At 30.2% G+C, this 23,155-nt stretch overlaps 2 protein-coding genes across 2 annotated transcripts; both read right to left on the reverse strand.

Moving 5' to 3' along the window:
* Positions 1-7,746: 7,746 nt before the first annotated feature.
* LOC145040259 (myb-related protein 315-like) lies at positions 7,747-9,265 on the reverse strand. Its single transcript, XM_078988212.1, has 4 exons — positions 9,156-9,265; positions 8,833-9,081; positions 8,533-8,662; positions 7,747-8,376 (listed from the first exon to the last, which is right to left on the reverse strand). The coding sequence occupies exons 2-4, from the start codon at positions 8,963-8,965 to the stop codon at positions 7,848-7,850; spliced, it is 792 nt and encodes a 263-aa protein (XP_078844338.1). The 5' UTR covers positions 8,966-9,081; positions 9,156-9,265; the 3' UTR covers positions 7,747-7,847.
* A 3,778-nt stretch (positions 9,266-13,043) lies between these two features.
* LOC145040985 (protein FAR1-RELATED SEQUENCE 5-like) lies at positions 13,044-16,219 on the reverse strand. The gene is made up of 10 exons (XM_078988862.1): positions 16,102-16,219; positions 15,769-15,846; positions 15,593-15,643; positions 15,315-15,508; positions 14,730-15,241; positions 14,408-14,666; positions 14,197-14,336; positions 13,757-13,850; positions 13,571-13,661; positions 13,044-13,453 (listed from the first exon to the last, which is right to left on the reverse strand). The coding sequence occupies exons 1-10, from the start codon at positions 16,217-16,219 to the stop codon at positions 13,044-13,046; spliced, it is 1,947 nt and encodes a 648-aa protein (XP_078844988.1).
* Positions 16,220-23,155: the final 6,936 nt, after the last annotated feature.

The following is a 23,155-nucleotide window of genomic DNA, read 5'->3' on the forward strand; positions in this document are numbered from 1 at the left end:
ACAACCCCTCTTAATTTTGTAAATTTACTTTTTCACCCCTTTAGGTAAAATAATTTCCGGTTTAGTCCTTAAACCATTTTTCTTGACATTTTAACACCAAAAATTATTGAAATTAATATTTTTCAGCATATTTTTCATTTAAAACAGTTTAAGTCCCTGAAATTGCAGTTTTCTCGGTTATAACCCCTCTTTTTCGCAATTTTTACATTTTTGGCCCAATTTGGAAAATTTTTGCAACTTTGGTCCTTTTTAAATTTGAAAAGCGTTTTAAACCTTTGAAAAGTACATGTAACACTAATAGTCCACTGTTTTACAGGAAAACACAGTTTTGGCCCTCCAAAACAGAAATTTTCGCATAATGGGCCCTATTGGGCCGAAATTGTCATTTTTAGCCCATTAAGCTTGAAATTTATGTTTTTGATCTTCCAAAAGAGTATATTTTCAGAAAATACATTATGGAATCTGTTTTGACTCATCTCACCCATCAGATTTCGAAATATTTCATTTTGGGCCCTTTAACTTTGTATTTTTAACATTTATGTCAAAAAAAAAATGAGTTTTTAGCCCAAAGTATGTATTGTTAAGCCACTTAGCTATTTTTCTTGGTATACTTTGTATGTAGTAGTATATTTCATGCTAGTATAAGATATATCTCGGTTTTTAGCACTTCATAACTAGATCTAGCATCAAAATCATACAAAACATACATATAAGCATAGAAATCAACCAAAACATACACATAATGATGGATCTACACCTTTACTTGTATTCTCCCCCACAAAAACTTATAAAAACCGAAAATAAGGGGGTATGAAGCTCACCTTGAGTTGTAGTTTCGGTTTTGAAGAGAGAAAAGAAGAAAATTTCGATCCTAGCAAGTCTCCTTGGTAGATCTCGAGTTTAGTGACTTCTAAGGTGCATGATCACAAGTTGGAATAGATTTAGGAGATATTTTTGATGAAATGAAGTAGCTAGATCATGGATTAGTCATCAACTTACCTTAGATGATGTGTTTGTGGGAAAAACCTCCTTGAAAAGCTCTTGATTCTCGAAATTTTGAAGAAGGAGGAAGGAGATGTCCTTCAAGACTTAGAGAGAATGAAATGAATTTTTGTGAGTGTGTGTGTGTTGTGTTCGGCCGAGAGCAAGAAGAGAGAGGAGAGGAGTGTGGTTCTTGAATTGATTTGCATGAAAACATGAGATGGTGCATGGGAGTCCTATGGATAATTATGAGGTGGCATAGGAAAGTCAACTCTCTTTCTTTGGTTGGGCTTGGGCCGAGATTTGGAGAGAAAAAGATGAGTATTGGGCCTTGTATGCTTAAGCCCATTTCATGGTTATGTTAAGTGATGTTTGGCCGCAATTAATTATAAATGTGATTTTTATGAGCTATTAAGGCTAAATTAGGTTAATTATGGTCCAAAATAGTTCATAATATTTGATTTATTTCATTCTAGGCCCAATATGGCCCAATATGTTGAAATAAATGAAAGTGGGTCCAATTAGAGCCCATTTAAGAGTTCTAAACCCAAGATAGTCAAATTGGAAGCTTATTGGTCCATTAGGCCCAATAAGGAAGTTCTAGTCCAAAATGGACCTAAATAAGAACTTCTAGGGTTTCAATTGCTTGTTGACTATTTGTAATGCTTGTATGGTGTATTTGATTGCAATTTTGTTGTCACAGAGTAAGCATCATACATGCCCTTATGTTTTTGGATTCATAATCCGACTTAAGTGTTGTAGTTACAAGGCACAAAATTTCTAGTTGTGACAAAAGCATTGTGGGAAGCCTTGATCGAGGTCTACGAGGGAAATGAAGACACGAAAGAAAGCCGTCAGGATATGCTAAGACAAAAATTCAATATGTTCAACTATATCCCTGGAGAAACCCTGGAAGCTCAGTTGTAGCGATTTACCACACTCACTACTGAGATGAACATAGCTGGGATATTCTTGACTAAGTCTGAGATAAACAAAAAGCTACTTAATGCACTTCTGAAGTCTTGGGATATGAACGTGGCTGTCATCAAGAAGACAAAAGATCTAAATCATCTTAGTCTTGCTGAAACAATGGCGATTATCAAAGCCTGTGATCTTGATGATAAGCAGCGAGAGATTAACCATGTGAATTCATACTCGACTGCAAATCTTGGATTTCTTCAAAAAATGCTCTTTCATCACTCATCTCCTCTCCGGGTCAAGCGTTTGCTGCTCAACAACCTCAGAATCAAACTTTTGTTACTCTATCAACAACATCTTTTACTGTTGCATCATTCATGCCTTACTCACAAAGTCAGTTGTTTGTTGCTCCACAACTTGTTTCCTCCCTCAATGTACCAGTTGTGGCTTCTTCTTCAAACTCCAAGGAAAGTGATGAAAATCTTGCTCTTGCCACTAGACTTGTCAACTGTTTTAATGCCTTTGTAGCTGGAGAGCTCCCACCTCAACTCTTATTTGCTGACCTAGATCAAATTCATCCAGAAGATGTAGAAGAGACGGATATTACGTGGCAGATAGCTATGGTAGTGTTCAGGGTGAAGCAATTTGCAAAGAAGACGGGAAAGAACAACTAGGGAATGAATTCTGGCAAGAAGGTAGGGTTTAACAAAGGAAAACTGTGCTGCTTCAATTGTCACGAGCCAGGTCATTTTGCTCGTGAGTGCCCGAAACTAGATAAAAGGATGAACAATGATAGAACGATGGTTACCGTGGGAAATAATCGTGGAGGTGCTGCTGTCAACAGTGAGACTGCAATGGTTGCTCAGTCTTTTGACTAGGAGGACCAGATTCAGGCCCTGAATATTTCAGGACCTGAAAATGCTCACTTAGCCCAAATCAATGATGATGTTCCTGTGAAGAATGTTGAGGTTGATCCAGAAGAAAAGATGTTGGAATTTTAGTTTGCACTAATGGTATCTTCTACCTCAGAATCCAAGAAAAATGAGGTAAGTTTATCTTCTTGTTCTCAAGCATGCATTGATTATGTTAAAATTCTTCGTGAGGAAATAGTATCATTATGTAGGGAAGTCGAGGACCTAAAATACAAAGGTTATCAACTCATGAAAGGACAGAAACCCCTAAAGGCTCAATTAGAAGCAAAAATCATCTACAAATTATAAATTACATGTCGGAAAAGATCGCATGCCAATCCGACTTAAACCGAATGTGATATTCTTGTTTAAAGAGTTTTATAGAGTACAAAAGTTTAATTTTTTTTGCTGAAAAAATAAAATATTTCAACTTTAATATCTTATCTTTGAAGGATTGTAACTCATCGGATATAACATCAAAAAGACAAAATTATAGTATAAAATTATCTATAAAGTATAAATTACACGTTGAAAAAAACCATATGTCAATCCGAATTAAAATGAATGAGATATGTTTGTTTAAAGAATTTAACCAAATACAAAAGTTTAAATTTTTACTGAAAAACTGAAATCTTTCAGCTTTGATATCCCATCTTTGAAGGATTGTGACTCGTCGAATATAACACCAAAAACAGCAAAATTATAGTCTAAAATCATCTACAAACTCTAAATTACACGTTGGAAAAATCCGCATATCAATCTGACTTAAAACGAATGAGATATGATTGTTTAAAGAATTTCAAAAAATACATTTTTTTTTAAAAAAAAAATAAGCCGGTCCAAAACCGGTTTTTACCCGGAACTGGCCGGACCGGTTTTTGTCAAATCCTAAAACCAAGAATCAGCCTGGGGGTCCAAAAAAACCATTTGGTCTGGTCCACAGGTCCAAATGCTCATCCTTAACGTCGTGGCCCACGTTCAACCAACCATTTGGGGAAATTCCCAATCGTCGTGCCGTGGTGACCTATGCCCATGCCGTGGTAGCTGCGATTCCAAACAACTTAATGCATTAAGTTGTTTTCTTCGATTCAAAGAGCTCCAAAGATCAGATCTCGTCCAGAATATGGTCGAAAAGGATAAAGTTCCGACTTTATCCATTAGGACCACTCAAAAGGTCCAAAACTCCGATTCTCTAAGTCCCAAATGGCTTAATGATGCGAAGACTTATCCAATAAGCACTTATTCCATAAAGTCCGAAGTCCATCCTTTCTAGAAGTGATTCTAGTGCTCAAACTACCCTAAAAATTGGTGTTTTGTAAACATACATGTCTAATGCATGTATTGAACCCATATTATGTCAAAATGAGAGTATATGACCTAAATCTCATACATGACTTGAAAAACCAACCAAAATCTAGACCCAAGGCACAAATAATGACCAAAAGATTCATAAAGTTGCAAACTTTATGAGATCTCATCATCCCAACAAGCAAGAACAAGAAGTTTATGGGGCAAACCTTAAGGTCTAACAACCCAGCTTGCTAAAAATTGAGTCTTAGACACTTACAAAGGTACAGAAGAATGCTAAGGTGAGAAATGGGGACTTGCTTGCTTTATCTATGCTTCCTATGCCCGCCTTCTTCCTTCTTTATCTTCAAGAACACCAAACTTGCTCAATAATGGAGGAAAAATGATATGGTTTTTCTTTAGGGTTTGGGGGGGGGGGGGGTGATCGAGGTTGAGGATGAGCAAACCCTAGCCTCATCATTAATTTAAATAGGACGCAAACCCAGAAAAATAGGGTTTCTCATTAAAACAATGACCACGTCGTGGCGGTCATTTAAAACCCGCGGTACATCGACCATTACCACGTCATGGGGTGCCTCCACCATGACGTGACACCACCTAAAATCCAAAATATACTAAATTTAGATACCTCCAAGGATTAAGATCTTACACATAAATGGTGCTGAATCAACCATGACTACTTCAAATATTCTTAGATAAAAAATGAGCTATGCCTTAAAGATTTGATTTATGCACATATTAGAGTTGAGAGAACAGCCTATAAGTTGATATCTCACTATGTTACCAATTTGGTGGTAGATGTAATATTTGACCGATCATTAGTGATTCAGGTTTAGAAGTAATGTACTATTTGGCCAAAAATGATGAAAATTATTATGGTCAAATTTGGGTTGAAATCAAAATAGCTCATCAAGTGTGGCAACATTGAAGTATATTTTTTGGGCTTTTGGACATGCTATTAATGCATTTCGTCTATGTCGACATGTTATTTATGTCGATGTTTGTTGTTTGAGGGGTTTATACCAAAGAAAAATGCTCATTGTTGTTACACAGGACGCCAACAATAATATACTACCAGTTGATTATGCCATTGTTGACGAGGAGACTTCACATGGTTGGTCTTGGTTTTTCTTATCGGTTTAGACATTTTGTTGCTCAAGATAGACAATTGTATGTTATTTTAGATAGACATCAAGAAATAATTCGTGCAATGAGAAATATAGAGGACTGGAAAGGTACGTTCATATGTGGTAAGTTGCAGATGAAAAGATTTCCATGTTCTAATGCTCTGGTAGTTTGCTGCCACAGAGGAAATAACCTTCTTTCCATTGTGAATCTTGTTTACTATACGAAGATGTATAAAAAAATATGATAATGCTTTTACACCACTTCCTCATGTTGATTATTAGTTGGAGTCGGATTGAGCTATTGAAGCATATCACTCAAAAAATTCTAGTGGCCAAGGTTGAAGACATGAAAATCGATTTCGCAACGAGATGGACGTTCGTCATCCTGATGAACCTCGTCGATGTGGTCTATGTCATCAACCTGGTCATAACATATGAAAAATTTCAAATTCTCAACCAAAATTTAATGCAATGTGAACTATGTAATATTTTATTGATCTTGTATGTGAACTATGTAATATTTTATCGATCTTGTAATTTTCTATTTGGATTTTCATGTAATTTCATGTTTAATTTGTGTTTTATGTTCGTGTTAGTTTGTAACATTATAATATATTTAATATTATTTGTATTAATTAAAACGTATTCAAGATCCTTTTATAAATATATAATTTGTTAGAGTTAATATATATATATATATATATATATATATATATATATATATATAATAAATTTTTAAGTAGAATTTAAATAGGTGTAAAAATATTGATATATTAAAGTTATAAGAGTAAATTACATGAATGGTCCCTGTGGTTTATGGCAATTTGCATATTTTGTCCCTAACTTATCTTTTTAACTCGAAAGGTTCTTATTGTTTGTTTTTGTTACGCGTTTGGTCCATATCTTACCTAAAAAGACTATTTTGTCCTCGATAATTTTAATTTATTTAAATAAACACACCACCAAACCTATCCTCTCACCTTATCTTACATACCCTACAATTTTTTCCTATTTAAATAATAGTTTTTTTTAAGTAAGATAGGGACCAAACGCGTAACAAAAACATATAGTTGGGACCAAACGCATAACAAAAAGAAATAGTAAGGACCTTCCGAATTAAAAAAAAAAATGAAGGACCAAAAATGCAAATTACCACAAATCATAGGGACCATTTGTGTAATTTACTCAAGTTATAAATAAAAAATAACATATATTTTGAGGGACTGAAAGTGTAAGTTTAAAATGAAAACTTACAATAATAAGATATGTTTGTTTTTTGGTGGGGACCATTACTTTCACCCTATTTTTATAAAAGGATACAAAATGGCCATATTTTTATAAGAGGGAATCGAAAAGGCTTTTATTTTTGTTAAAAACTCCGGACCTCAACTGGCACCACGGGTCTTTAAGTTTGGATTCTAACTAAAAACCGTACATTAAATGTTTTTTAGACCATAGGGAGACGGAGTGGGTGTGGTCTGGACCGCACTCTCTTTGCTACATAAGCATAAAGACCATCCCCTGGGTGCGATAGAGAGTGTCCTGCATCCTTCCAATGGAACATTCTTTCAAACAATCTTCTAGCAATGTGATTGGTTCATTTTCTTCTCTTCCTCTGATTTGTCCCTTTTATTTATTAAAAAAAATACCCAAGTGTGACACCACTCTTTGGATGTGGTATATATGAAACCACACTTTTATGGTAATGGATGAGGTGACACCTACATATCACTGCATGGGGGAGTGCGACTCCCTCCAACTTTAAGTAGCATAACAACCACTTGCCACTTATCAACCTATTAGTTATCCATTTTAAATTTTAAAATTTTCCACTCCAATTATATTCAATTAATAATTGATCCTCCATTTTGAATTTCAAATTTTAAATTTTCACATTCTAATTATATTAAATTAATAACATTAGATTAAAAAATAAAGTAAAATTAATATAGATTATAAGATGATATAACTTCATGTATTTATTTAAATCAACAATTATAATTTTATATAACTAAAAAATATCTCTTAAGTAATAATTTATTTAAAATAATTGATTAATATTTTTAATTTTTTAATATAAAATTTAATAAATTTTATAAATATAGTTCTCACAAGTTATAAACTAGTTTAGTATACATTTGCTAAGCCGTTCCATTCTATGAGCAAATAATATATCCAACTCTACAACTCAACACTTATGTCGTTGGTTTCGTTCAAACAACCATTTTATATGATTGTACTTAGATGATAGCTCAACCATCTAACAAGAATGTATGTATATGGCATATACATGCATCTCCACTTAAATTGCTGCCCATGTTATGCATAATCGTTAGACGGTTGATTGTTAGGGAAAGAAACCAAAAACATAAGAGAATCAATATTAGAGAATTACATTCTTTATCGGTTAGTAGGTGGATTGCAAGGGAGAGAAACAAAAAACATAAGAGAAATACATTCTTTTTTGTAATACAAAATTCGAATATCAAGAGTTGATAACATAATTAAGCTCGGTCTTCTTTCTTTTTCATTTTTTTTCTTAATTAATGACCTAGCTACTAACAACATTAATATAATGAACAAATAGATATACCATTTACCACTAAGTGTTTCCTAAAAGGAAAAATGTATCTTCTTGTTGACTGAAGTAATCCCATAACAACGATGGATCTACGCCATCAGCCCATTGTTGTAAAGAATAATCTCCTTCTACGAAAGGGGATTCTCCAATATAAAGATTAGGGTTCACTGAATCCTCATAAGAATACGAATGAGAATAGCTAAATGATTTTGACGTTGATTCTTCCTGATTCATAGTTTTACTTAAATCCATATCAAAGTTCTTGAAAACCATGTCATGATGATTCTGGGAGTTTATGTCATTGTGGAGTCTATGTTCATCTATCTTCTTATGACCCACTTGTGTATTTCCATTATTCGATGTGACATCATAGATAGTGTTACATTGCTCATTCTTGGGTCCCATATCTTGTTTTTTCTCCTCATCAATTTGTTTGTGGGTGTTCGGGTCTACTCCAAGAAGCTTTAACTTTTTCTTGATTCGAGTATTCCAGTGATTCTTGATTTCATTATCCGTACGCCCTGGAAAATGCGAGGCAATCTTTGACCACCTAAAATATGGCCATGTATATTCATTAATTGATCGATATTTGATTATAATATGTAAAACATGCAGGCATATATACACATATACGATGCATCAATACATACATATGTATACACATAACTTGATTATATTATAGAAACAAAAATAAAAATGTAAATACCTATTTCCAAGACGAGCATGAAGTTCAATAATCTGATCCTCTTCCGCTTCTGATAGTGTCCCTCTTTTGAGATCAGGCCTTAGATAATTAATCCATCTCAACCTACAACTCTTCCCACATCTTAGCAAACCTTCACGGAAAGGGAAAATTCGAAATATTATTTAGAATCCAATTTCCATACAACAAATGGCATCATTCTTGTAAAAGACAATGTTTATCCTTAGACTTTTCTACAAAATCAGTGGTCTTTTTGCAACGAAGAACAAAGTATATTAATTAACAAGGAAACCGAGAAAAAACCTGAAAGCTTAGGAACCATTCGCCAACATTGGATGCCATTGTTGATGATAAAATTCATAAGTCTTCGATCTTCTTCCATAGTCCATGGACCTCTCTTCAACCCCGCTCGATCACAACAAGGCTGTCTCCCCATATGTTCCCGTAAATCAAATTCCCAGAAACCTTCTTAGTCTTGTTTCTGTTCTTTCTCCTGTTCTTCCCGAACCCACAAAAACCGAGCAAACCCTCTTAAAAACCAAGCAAAGATTCCTACGACAGATAATTTTCGAATATTAAAAACCTATTTGAAAACGAGTTGACGATGATGAATATGTGTACGATACCTTAACGAAAACCCTACAAATAAATGGTCACCCACTCTTTACTTGTTTAATCATTGTAGACGTGGGTTCTTTGTGTTGACAAATCAAAACACCCATTTTACATCCAAAATATAAAGTCTCCCTTTAAATAATCTTCATTTTTCGATTGGAAATCATGGAGATTTAATTTAATAAAAAGATTAGGGTTGATGGGGATTCTCTTGGCCCCTTAAGAGCTGGCCAGTTTTGTCTTCGTAGAGGAACTCTTCATACAGTTAAAGATGCCATTTTGCCACTACTATATTTGTGTTTTAATTAATTGTTAGGCTTTTGTGTCGATTATCATGTTGTTTCTTTCGGCCTTCTTGATAGAACTTGCACACGAATGAACTATTTAGACGTTTTTGAGTCAAATATGTCGTGATTTGGAGCCGAAAAATGGTTTTTAAGTGGAGAAAACCGGTTGATTTTTGATTTATTGTACGTTTTGACTGATGTGATGTGATGTATGAGTTATTGTATATAAAACTGAAGTAAACAATATTGAACAGGAAGTGGACAGGCATGAAAGCGAACCCTGGATAAATAAGTTCGTGTGTTCTTTAATTGAATAAACAAGTAGTTTCATCGGAAAAACCATAAAAGAATATGTTGGAAAAAGACTTGTCATAATATGGGGTTTGACATGTAGTGGGTTTATTTAACTCCAACTTGTTAATCTTAAAAACTATATGGTCGGACTTATTGGATAAACGTTCAAACGGGTTTGGGTTTAGCTGAATTTACTATGATGAGTTGAGATTGGTCTTTTACATTTTTATCCATGTTATAATTTTGTGAATAAATAGAATTATCAAAATAATCTATGTCTTCTAATAACTAATAAATCCTAAAATGATACGTATCAGTTTTTTTAAAATATCTTTTTAACACATTATATTTTTCAATGATTTTTATTATTTTATTTTTTTTGTAACAAATTAAATTCAATTCAAAATTTGAAAATACACAATCATATCCCAATAATATTATTATGTTTATTTTTCTTAACAAATTAATTCATAATTACTTACAATCGATAATATTTTAGAATTTTTTATAATTATTATTTTTTATCTATACAAAAATTTTAATTATACTTACCGTGGTTCTTTAAGTGAATAAACAAGTAGTTTCATGGAAAAAACCATAAAGAATATGTTGGAAAAAGACTTGTCATAATATGGGGTTTGACATGTAATGGGTTTATATAACTCTAACTTGTTAATCTTAAAAATTATGTGGTCGGATTTATTGGATAAATGTTCATAGAAGTTTGGGTTAAGCTGAATTTATTATATCGGGTTGAAATTGGTCTGTTGGAATTTTTATCCATGTTATAATTTTGTGAATAAATGGAATGTTGAGGCTATTATCAAAATAATCTACCTCTTCTAATAACTAATAAATCCTAAAGTGACACGTGTTAGTTTGTTAAAATATCTTTTTGACATATGATATTTTTTTATGATTTTTATTATTTCATTTTTTTAGTAACAAATTAAATTCAATTTAAAATTTAAAAATACATAATCATATCCTAATAACATTATTATCTTTATTTTTCTTAACAAATTAATTCATAATTACTTACAATCAATAATATTTTAGGCTTTTTTATATTTATTATTTTTTATCTATATAAAAATTTTAAATAGACTTACCGTGGTTTCCACAGGTTATAACGTAGTGATTTTATAAAACTAGTTATTACCAAAATAAACCTAGTTATAGCCTTGGTTGTGTTCAATATGATTAAAAAATTATACGTGTTCAGTATGATTAAAAAATTATACGTACAAATAATATATTGAAAAAGGTTGTGAGCATTAAATATGAATTGTCATAGCCATGAACTATACTTCTTCTAAACACAAATATACGTACAAATAATATATTGAAAAAGGTTGTGAGCATTAAATATGAATTGTAAACACAAATATCATGGATCAATATCAAAGTTATAGTATCATATAACTGAAAATGTTATTATGTGCAATCATGATATTGATAGGCATATGAAAATCACATAAGTAATAGAAATAGAAAAATGAAGTTTAAAAAGTGTTTGTTATTTTGCAATGCTTGATTAATATATATATATATATATATATATATATATATATATATATATCTATATATATATATATATATATATATATATATATATATATATATAAGGTTAGGTTCATGTGAGACGGTCTAATTTTGTGAGACCGTGAGACGCATTTTTTTATTTTTTTATTTATTTATTTTTTATTTTTAATTTTTTTAGTTAACTCAAGTTCCGAAAATAATATTTAATTTTTTTTTTGATTTTTCCTTTTATTTTGCATTTTAAAATTATTTTTAGAATATGTACAGTGTAATATTCTATTTAGAATATTTCACGTATTTTAAAAAAAAAATAGAATTTTTTTTTATTATTTTTATTTTTTTTAGTTAATTCAAGTTTCGAAAATAATATTTAAAAAAAAAGAATTTTTAGATTTTTTCATTTATTTTGCATTTTAAAATTATTTTTTTAGAATATATCAATGTAATATTTTATTTAGAATATTTCACGTATTTTTTAAAAAAACGGGATTTTTTAAAAAAATTTTTAGTTAATTTAAGTTCCGAAAATAATATTTAAAAAAATAATTTTTTGAATTTTCCATTTATTTTGCATTTTAAAATTATTTTTAGATTTTGTCTTACAGTCTCAAAAAATTAGAATGGTCTCAAATGAAGCTAAACCTATATATATATATATATATATATATATATATATATATATATATATATATATATATATATATATATATATATATATATATATATATATATATATATATATATATATAGAAGTGGGTTCGTGTACAAATGAGAGTAAGATGTGAAAATGGTAAGAACCAATAGGAAAGAACCATGTGTATTAGAGTAGTTGTTTTTATTTCACACGTAATCGTTTGTTTTTTATATTATTATTTTTTTCTTTAAATTTTTTTTAAATATAAATTATGAAGTTAGTATTAGATGAAAAGGTTTTTATGTGAAAGAATGGTTTGTATTTATTGTAAATAAGTTGTTTTGACTTCTCCATTTATGAATAGATTTAAGTAATAAATGAAAGATTTTATTAGGTTATATAGTATTATATATTCTGAAGATTTGTTGCGTGTATGTACATATGTATAATATAAAATCACTATTAGATGAAAAGGTTTGTATGTGAAAGGGTTGTATGTATTTATTGTATTTAAGTTAATTTGACTTCTCTATTTATTATTTTTAATATTTTTTGTAATTGTTAATTTTGAAGAGATTTAAGCAATAAATGAAACATTTTATTAGGTAATATAGTATATATATATTTTTTAAAGATTAGTTGTGTATATATACATGTGTAATATCTAATATTATATTTTTCAATCTCATTAGAGTTAATATTTTTAATTAATATGTTTCTGAATTTTTAGTTGATGATTTGAAATAGTTTTAACATATATTTCGGAAGATTAGTGGCATATATATATATATATATATATATATATATATATATATATATATATATATATATATGTGTGTGTGTGTGTGTGTGTGTAAGTTATAAATAAAAATATATATTGCAATATAATGTATATTTTTCATCAACATAAGATGTATAAAAAACAAATGAGATTGTGTAATTTTTAAAATACGTTGGTTCAACATGATTTTAGGAATTGTACATTTGTCAAAAGACATGGTCAAAAGAGTTGCAAAGAAGATGTTGAAGGAAAAAGAATAGGTACGTAATTAAAAATTCAAATTGTTTAATGCGACTAATAGTAATAGTTTTAATACAGAGAAGCTTAACAACAAACAAATCTAAAATTCATATATAAGTTACTGATGTTTTTTGAAAGGCCTAAGCACATTTGAAGGATTTATTGGGCAATTTCTTATATCATGGTTGACGAATTGGTTGCATCCTTTGCATTTGCGTTTTGGTTTAAGTGCTTTTGCTATTGCTTTTTCTGCAACACTTTTGATTCGACTCCTCTTTCCACTTCCTTTTGTTTTTATCTCACTTGGTACTTTGATTTTCACATCACTTGAAATTGGAACTCCGATGATATTTTCAATCACATCTTTTATTGGAATTGAACTTGATCTTGTAGAAACACCCTTTCCACATGTTTCACTTAATTGTTGAAGAGAGTTCACCAATTCTTGTAGTTTTTCTTTGTCATGAATAACCGATTCAACGCATTTCTCAAAAAAAGAAGTTGCATCCTGCAAGAGATTTGAAATTTCTGTACTGCACAGTCTCCATTTTTTGTTTATCTTTTGAAAACCAATATCCACTATGTTCTTTCTCTATCTTTCCAGAATGTATTTTTCAGGTATCATGGTAATGTCATAATCTATACGAATTCTGAAAGCATGACTACAAAGGATTCCAAAAAATGTGAAATGCAAACATTCACATTCAATTGTTTCATCTTTTGCATCAAAAGAAACCTGAGAAGTAATAATAAAATTTTATTTCAAAAATATATTTATAAATTCTAAATAATGTTAAATTAAAATAATAATGAAGTAGCATAATTGAATACCTTAAATTCTGGTCGCTTGCCTGATTTTAGTTCTTTGTATACAATTGTGCATTGTTGACGACCATCAATCAAAACCGAATTTTTATTGAAAACACTGATAGAATGCCTTTTTTATTTGTTTTTGCACTTTTATGAATGCTTCTCGAGTGTATACCAATGATGCATGCTTTTCTATTTTCAAATTTTCATTTGGAAATAGCAGTTGTGGAGAAGTATCTCTTGATGCAATGTCTAATCTTTTTTGTTCATGACACTGCTTTGAAAGTGCAGTGTCAAAGTTGAACATAAAATTAACAAGTAAGTTGGTTGGACTTGAGAAAACATTGAAAAATGAATTAGAACTTTCAGATCAAGATGTAGTCTTCATAAGTCCACACGTTGGTATATCTCTGAAATATGATGGAATCCATTTATCTCTCTTGTTGAACATATCAGCCAACCATTTATTTTCCTTCAAATGAAACTCATTCAACATCAAATCCCATTTGTTCTCAAATTCTGATGGTTTAATATTCATATTCCAAACTAGTTGATTTATGCGTTTCTTGAAATCTGTATTTGAAACTAAGTCAGCTTCAATCTGTCATGTTAAATTTTATTAGTATATTTTCATAAGCTATATGTAATTCACTAAATTAAATTTTTTATTACCTTTGATGGCATTTTTGACATTATGTGCCACATACATAATCTGTGAGTACATCTTTCAAACACCTTTGCTATTGAACAAGATAATGCTGCATCCATGTCTAATAGAATCATTGTTGGTTTCTTCTTATGTGATGACAAAAAAGCTTCTAATAACCAAGAGTATGATTCAATTGTTTCATCTGATATTAGTCCTGCTCCAACGTTGATTGTCTTGTCATGATTGTTTATTGCAGTGAAAGAAACAAATATCATATTGTACCTGAAAATATTTGTAAAATGTATCCCTTATTATGTAATATTATTTAATAAATATAAATTTTACCTGTTTGTTCTATAAGTAGCATCCATTGATATAACATCAGAAAACTTATTGTAGTTTTCTCTTCCTGTTTCATCAACCCAAAACATAGCATTTAGCACATCATCATCCAACTTATATTGAAAATTGAAATTTTGATAATTATCTCTGCGAATTATCAACTGGTCTACAACACATTGAGCATCATTTGGTCCAACAATATTTGTATAATCTCTCCAAAAGTTTTTGAAATCATTCTTTGTTGCTGGCAAATTATCATATCCTCCCTTTAATGATGCTCTTAACTTGTGTGCTTTTGTGGCACCAATGTTGATAGTTGAAGCTTTAACAATTAGTTCTTGATCAAAAATACTAAGATGATGATTTGGAGAGCAGATGTTTTCTTCATTAAATTCAGTAAGTGGATGGTTATGTGTGTCTTCAAATGCATATACAGTGATTATATTTGTTGCAGCATTTCTGTCAAAACCAATCATTGCCATACATCCTGTGACCTTAGAATATGATTTTCTTTCCTGTTTTTTCAGTCGTTTGGATGTAAGAGTATCGATGGTTTTTTTTTGGATTTCCATATCTGTTGCATCTTACTTGTTTTTTCCTTAGACTTAGATCCCCGTATTTGGTTGTTGTTCCTAATCTAATTCCAAAACCAGCTGCTTTTGCATAATTTCTGTACATTTCAATTCCTTCATTTAAACTTGACACAATTTGTCCTTTTTTAGTAATGATATCTGCAGCAACATGTGGAATGTACAAATCATCTTGATTTATATAAGATGTTCCTATCAAATATTCAAAAAGCTCAATATTGAAATATATTAAATATGTTCATAATTATGTATTTAATATGAATTAGGTAAACATGCCTTTATCCTTTTTTGTTGCTGCTGCACTTGTAGTTTCTTTTGAAAGTTGAACTTCAGAGTCAGTTTGTTTATTTTAAAATTGTTAGTAATTGTTCTATAGAATTTAGTAATCTATTTAAATTTAATTATTGAATAATAACATCAGAAATATTCATCTTATTATTTATTAAACTTGCCTTTATCACCATTGTTGAATGTTGATTTTGAAGGTTCAATAGTTAAAACATTGAATGAGTGTTCTGATTCATTACTTCCTGTCCAATATTCAGAAAGATTATTGAAATAAGTATTTATATGTAAATATTTAGTAAATGAAATCTAATTAATCATACGATTAACTTGTTTTTTTCTTCGGATCATGAACATCAGTTTGAAGGTTGAAATTAATTTTCAGTATAATCGTAAAAATATATGTAATGAGTGTGTATCATAGTATTGTAATGTTAGGTATTTATAATTTTTTAATATTAGAATAAAAAATATAGTAATTATACAGAATGAAAACGTGCCTTTATGAACATCATCTAACGTTGATATTGAATTTTCGATAGTTAAATTTTGGGAAGATTCCTTTGCTTTATCAACTAAATAAGTAGAACAAATATCTTCATATTCTTTACTAGACATCTCTTCAATTTGATATTCTAACTAAATCAATCAATGCTTCTAATGGAGATGATTTTGTCGATCATAAACATACGGAAGAAGTTATTTTCATATTAATATGTCAGTTTTTGTTTGCGGTTATTTATATGAAGAACGAATTCAATCACTATTTTATGTTAATTACTATCTTACCCTTTATTAATAAATTTAAGTAATAAATTGAAGAAAACATGAATAATGATGTGGCAATATGTGATTGGTTCCTTCATTTTCACATATAGTTTGCATTTTTGCATTAGCCTTCCCCTATATATATATATATATATATATATATATATATATATATATATATATATATATATATATATATATATATATATATATATATATATATATATATATATATTGTTGGGTTCATGTGAGACGGCCTAATTTTGTGAGACCGTGAGACGCATTTTTTTATTATTTTTATTTTTTTAAGTTAATTCAAGTTCCGAAAATAATACTTAAAAAAAGAATTTTTGGATTTTTCCATTTATTTTGCATTTTAAAATTATTTTTTAGAATATGTATAGTTTAATATTCTATTAGAATATTTCACGTATTTTTCAAACAAAACGGAATTTTTTTTAATTAAATCAAGTTCCGAAAATAATATTTAAAAAAATAATTCTAAGAATTTTCCATTTATTTTTAATTTTAAAATTATTTTTTAGAATATGTCAGTCTAATATTCTATTACAATATTTCACGTATTTTTTAAAAAAAAACCGGATTTGTATATATTTATTTTTAGTTAATTCAAGTTCCGAAAATAATATTTAAAAAAAGAATTTTTGGATTTTTCCATTTATTTTGCATTTTGAAATTATTTTTAAATTTGATCTCAAGGTTTCACAAAATTAGAATTGTATCAAATTAACATGAATATATATATATATATATATATATATATATATATATATATATATATATATATATATATATATATATATATATATGGAAATGATCAAATGAGAACAACTAAAAGGTTGAGAACGCGAGAACAGGTATATTCAGTTGTGATTTCATGTATTCATTTGTGGATAAATGATAATTTTTTACGCACAATCAACATGAATATACTTTTTCTCTTCAATTGAAATTAAAGTCGTAAAAATTTATCATTTCTCCACAAATGAATAAATGGAATTACAAATGAATATACTTTGTTCTCGCGTTCTCAACCTTTTTGGTGTTCTTATTTGATCCTACTCCTATATATATATATATATATATATATATATATATATATATATATATATATATATATATATATATATATATATATATATATATATATATATATATATATGTCTGTTCATTGTATCTCATAGATATGAAACATTAATCGAACATTTTAGTTGGTGGGGAGATGAGACATTGAGACTTGCCCTAGATAACTAATTGATTTCATAAATATTCTCTCAATTATTGATCTATCTATATTTTTTAATATAAATATTGAGTGAAAATCGTCATATGAGATATAGTGTCGTTACATGTTTTTGTACCATTATATTTTTTCACATTTATATTATTTGAAAAAAAAAATCATTTCTTTATTATTTATTCATATATTTGATTTAGTATATATATATATATATATATATATATATATATATATATATATATATATATATATATATATATATATATATATATATATATATATATATATATATATATATATATACTATTGTCTGATATTTTGTATTGTATTAAATATTTTTTAATATTTTGTACTAGACTAACTAAGTGAATATTGGACCAACTTAAAAATGATTACATTTAGGGCTGTAAACGAACTGAACGTTCGGCGAACCGTTCGTGAACTGTTCGACGGGAAGTTCGTTTATGTTCATTTATTTAATAAATGAACGAACATGAACAAAAAATATCGTTCGTTTAATTAAATGAACGAACATGAACAATGGTCTCGTTCGTTCATTTATTTTCGTGAACATTCGTTTATGATGTTTGTTTACGTTCGTTTAAGTTTATTTATATTCATCTATATTCAATTATTTTTTATTATATTGCTATATTATATGTTCGCTTATATTTATATATGTTCAATTGTTTTTTTTTTTTTTTTTTTTTTTTTTTTTTTTTTTTTTATATGTTTGTTCGTTTATGTTCATTTAGCATGTTCACGAACATAAATGAACGAACATGAACAAAGTAATTTGCTAAACGAACGAACATGAACAAGAAAATCTCGTTCGTTTATCCGTTTGTGTTCGTTTGTTGTTTGGATAACTTAAACGAACGAACATGAACAAGACCTTGTTCGTGTTCGTTTGGTTCGTTTACAACCCTAATTACATTTGTCTAGAAAATGTTTGTATTCGGTTCGGTTGGTGACCAATTACCGGGATAAAAACCCATAGAATATCGGTTTACCATGATAAAAAAAAACTCAGAATTGTAAATCATTGCCACTTTTTGAGACTTTATCAGTATTTAGACATAATTATATACAATTGTTGTTTTTTTTTTGGCTTAATTACAAAAATATATAAATCTAAAAACTTCATCAATTGGCAGAATAAAAGAAAATTGTAAATGTTCTCTTTTATTATTAAGCACTAGTTTATAACCCGTGGAAATCACGGTTATAAAATTTATTAAACTTTTATAGTAAATCCTCAAAATTATTAATTAATTATTTTAAATAAATTATTAATTACAAGATATTTTTATTAGTTATGTGGAATTATAATCGTTGATTCAAATAAATATATAAAATTAATTTTTAATATATATTAGATATTTTTTATTTGTGAATTAATGAAAACAATAATATAAAATTTAGAATTAAAAATGGAGAATAAATACATTAACAAATAACATCATATTAATTAAGAGGTATAATAAATTTAAAATGGAGAACTAATAGATTGCCAGGTGGTATCATATTAATTAAGAGGTCTAATATAATGTCAAATGACCAAATAATTACTCTTTTATTAGTAGACATGGAAATTGTCAAATACCAATCGCTGGAAACAGTTTTCGGCTCATTTAATGCCTTTGAAAATCTGAGTCAAATTACATTTAATCCAATGGTTGCAACCAGGGATGATGATTTAGATCAGTGAACCGGCCGGAACCGGAACCGGCACCGGATAGAACCGATCGGGCCGGAACCGGGCCGATATTCTTGTGGTTTTTTGGAATCGAGAATCGGTAGAACTAACAAAAACAGTAGAACGGGAATAAACCGGAACTGTATATTGCTGTTTCTCGAAGAGCGGTTCCAATATTGAAGACACGATAAGAACCAGTAGGTTCCGGTAGAACCGGCGGTCCGGTTCGGTTCCTATTTTCCACCAAGTTCGATTCCTAGTTCGGGCCTGTTTCGGCGGGGTCGGTTCCGATGCTCATCCCTAGTTGCAACTTGCAAAGCCAAAGAAAATGAAAGAAGAAACTATCGTTATAGTCCACTTTGTTGAGTTTGTCTTTGGAAAAAAAAAATTGTATTTTTGATAACGAACATTCGTTTGAAATAAACTCCAAAGGTAAATCGTGACAAAATTTAATCATAACAATTGTAGGATCCCATGCATTGCATGGGTTAGACAGGTGTTTTTTTTTTTTTTTTTTTTTTTTTTTTTTGTCACAAGGGATGTTTTAGAAATATTGTATTGAAAGTTGATACAATACATTTCCAAAAGACATTGACAACATGAATAACATTCAAAGAAAAGATGGAATTGATCGCGATTGTGTACCAGAGAGTTTCTATATTCATCTTTCATCGGTGATGACTTTTAGCATCTCCTAATAAATTTTGATTGATTTTTTAGATGAATAGACTCGGGTTTGCACCAAATTTCTCCAATAAAAAGATGAAATATTATACAATCAATTAAAACATGTGAGGGAGAGACGGATGGATAGAGATATGTCATTGGAGCAAACAAGAAAATGATCGGAGCTACATGGCGGATACAACTACGTTCTATGTTGTAGGATTTCAAGACGGAATCAGTAAAGCGGATTTGCGTGGAATGACGACAGTCCCTAGCATAGTGACCCTCTTTGCCACACTTGTGGCACCCACTACCCGCTCGACAAGCTCCAAAATGACTCTTGCCAAACTTTCCACAAGTACGGCTCTGCTGACTCCCGGTCCTAGAATCAGCGGTCTTAGACTGCTTGGGCGCCGGATGTAATTGTGTTGGGGCCTGCCGCTGCTCTCTCAACTGCAACTCAATCTCCAACTCACGTCGTCTAGCGGCCTCCTGCAACTCTAACAGAGTATCACATCGCTAGGTAGACACAAACTGACGGATAGCAGTCTTGAGCATGCTCAAATATTAGGTCATCTGAGCCTGCTCAGAAGCAAACTCTGGGCAGAACATTGCCCTCTCTGTAAACATGCGGGTGATCTTCGTCACCGACTCTCCATCCTGCCTCAAACTCAAAAACTCTTGTGACAATCGTTCCCGCTCGACCCGAAGAATGTATTGGGTGCAGAACATCTCCCTAAACTGCTCCCAGGTAACAGTAGCTCTCTGATCATCATTGTATGGCCTGTTCGCCAGTCTCCACTAGTCCTTGGCCTTGGACCTTAGCAGGTTCAAAGCACACCTGACCTTCTGGTTAGTAGGACATGAGCAGGTAAAGAAACATCCATCCACAACTGAGATCCACCTCATAGCCTTAATGGGATCCTGCGTCCCATCAAAAGTAGGGGGCTTCGTATTATCGAAATCCTGGTACTGGAAGCCCCTACTGGCTCCTCCCCCTGCCGCGGATACAGCTGATACGGCTGCTGCAGCAGCCGTCTCTGCAAGGGCTGCGTAACGCTCATCAAAATACTCAACCATAGCGGTCTTAATAGACCCAAACATCTCCGGAAGTTGTGCCCGGAACATAGCAGCAACCTCATCATGCAGGATCTCTCGAATCTTGGCATCCAATTCCTCTGTACCCATCTGCACCACATGCTCAAGTGTTGTTGGCCCTTCCTGGTCTCCGTCTCCTGCTCCTGATAGTGAATCGGATCCCTGTTGGATTAATGTCTAAGTCCATAACTATAATTGGTGAGACTTGACCCGACCCGACATGGTCTATTTGGGTTGCATGGCATCATGCATTTGGATAGACTATAATGAGAGAAATAACACTTAAGGTTTGTTAATATATTATAAGTTCTAATATATTAATAAGTAATTAGTATTGATCAAGAATTAATCTAGGATTAATTAAGTGATCAAAAGAAGACTAATTAAATATATGGGTTGATTGTGTAACTCATCCATACTTGTACAGTGGGCTAATGCTTCATGGATTGTCAAGATGGGCTAAAATCCATAAGATGCTCCATGGATGCTCGATGGTGTATTTGAACCCATGGATCCAAGGAAATGGAAAGCCATGGCAATTAGGGTTTACCCTAATTGTCACTAACTATATAAGCATCTTATTGTTGATAAAATCGGCCACTATGAGTGAATAGAAAGGGCTAGTCGATTTCATGAAGTGTGTATGTTCTCTCAAGTTATTCCAAGTGTATTTGGTGTTGTGTGAACCATTTGAGGTGTCACACTTGGGGCACTAGGGACTTAAGCTTCATGAAAACATTCTACATCAAAGAGGTATGTAATTCTAACTTGATATATTCATATGAATCAATGTTATTATGCTAGTTAGGATGAATATCTTGGAAAGATCATATTTGCATGTATAATAGAGAAAACATAGATCCAAGGTATTTAGGGTTGCATGTACACTTAGAAGTGTTACAATGCTCAAAACCCAACAGTGGTATCAGAGCCATGTGTTGTTTTGTGTTATATTGATGCAAATATTTTATTTTCAAAGTTGTAAAAAAGGAAAAAAAAAAACATGAAGTTTGTCAAATTTTAAGATAATTACTTGTTCTTGTGAAAAACTAATTATTTGTAAAATTTGAATAATTTGCTATATGAGTTGAATTAGGTCAAATTTAGTAAAAGATAAAATAATATGATTATTTTATTAGTTTTAAAAGTTTGATCTAAAGAGTTTTATTTTTTGAAACCTCCATAAGTTATGGATATGAAAAGGTTTTGAAAAAAAAATGATTCAAAATTTTTATGAAGTTACAAAATTTGGTGTTAATGTCTTAAAGAATTCCATAACTTAAGAATAAGTTATGGATCACCAAAAGTTTTTTGTGTTACCTTGTTTTATGAGTGAATTTAGATTAATGAAAAAAAAATTATGTGATAGTTGGTTTTAATCCAAATTAATCTAAAAGAAGTTCATAAAATGTGTTTATGTAACAAAAAAGTCACATTTATGAATCTTAAAACTCATAAAAGTTGCCATAGGTTACAAAATGAAGAGTCTTTTTCCTCATTAAATTGTTTTATGACTCCATAACTTGTCCTCAAGTTATGGATGATTAAGAGTCTCTTCATTAAAGTTTTTAAAACTTTAATTAAACTAATAAGTTATGAAAATCCAAGAGTTTTGAATAGTTTCAAAACTTGCCCTCAAGTTTTGAAATTTGTAAAGTTTTCCCCATGAATACTTTAACTCCAAGTTAAGCCCTTAAATTTTTAAAAGTTAAAATTCAACCCTTATACTTTATAATATTATAAGTTAATAATATATATATATATATATATATATATATATATATATATATATATATATATATATATATATATATATATATATATATATGTATAAGAGTAAAGTCAGTCTTACCGTTAGTAGGTCTTATTCACGAAACCGGTCTATAAGGAGGGTATAAGGTTACTGCCTATAAAATGGCAGTTTAATGGGTGTTCACTTTCACCTACCGCTTCCTTGACCGGTGGAGGATCGTTAGCCAAACGGGTAGGACAAGGACTAGAATTCTCCTTTCATTAAAAGTATTAATGATAAATACTAAGTAACTAAACTCTTATAAATACC

This window comes from Lactuca saligna, chromosome 4, assembly GCF_052625555.1.
Source record: "Lactuca saligna cultivar CGN05327 chromosome 4, ASM5262555v1, whole genome shotgun sequence".
NCBI lineage: Eukaryota > Viridiplantae > Streptophyta > Magnoliopsida > Asterales > Asteraceae > Lactuca > Lactuca saligna.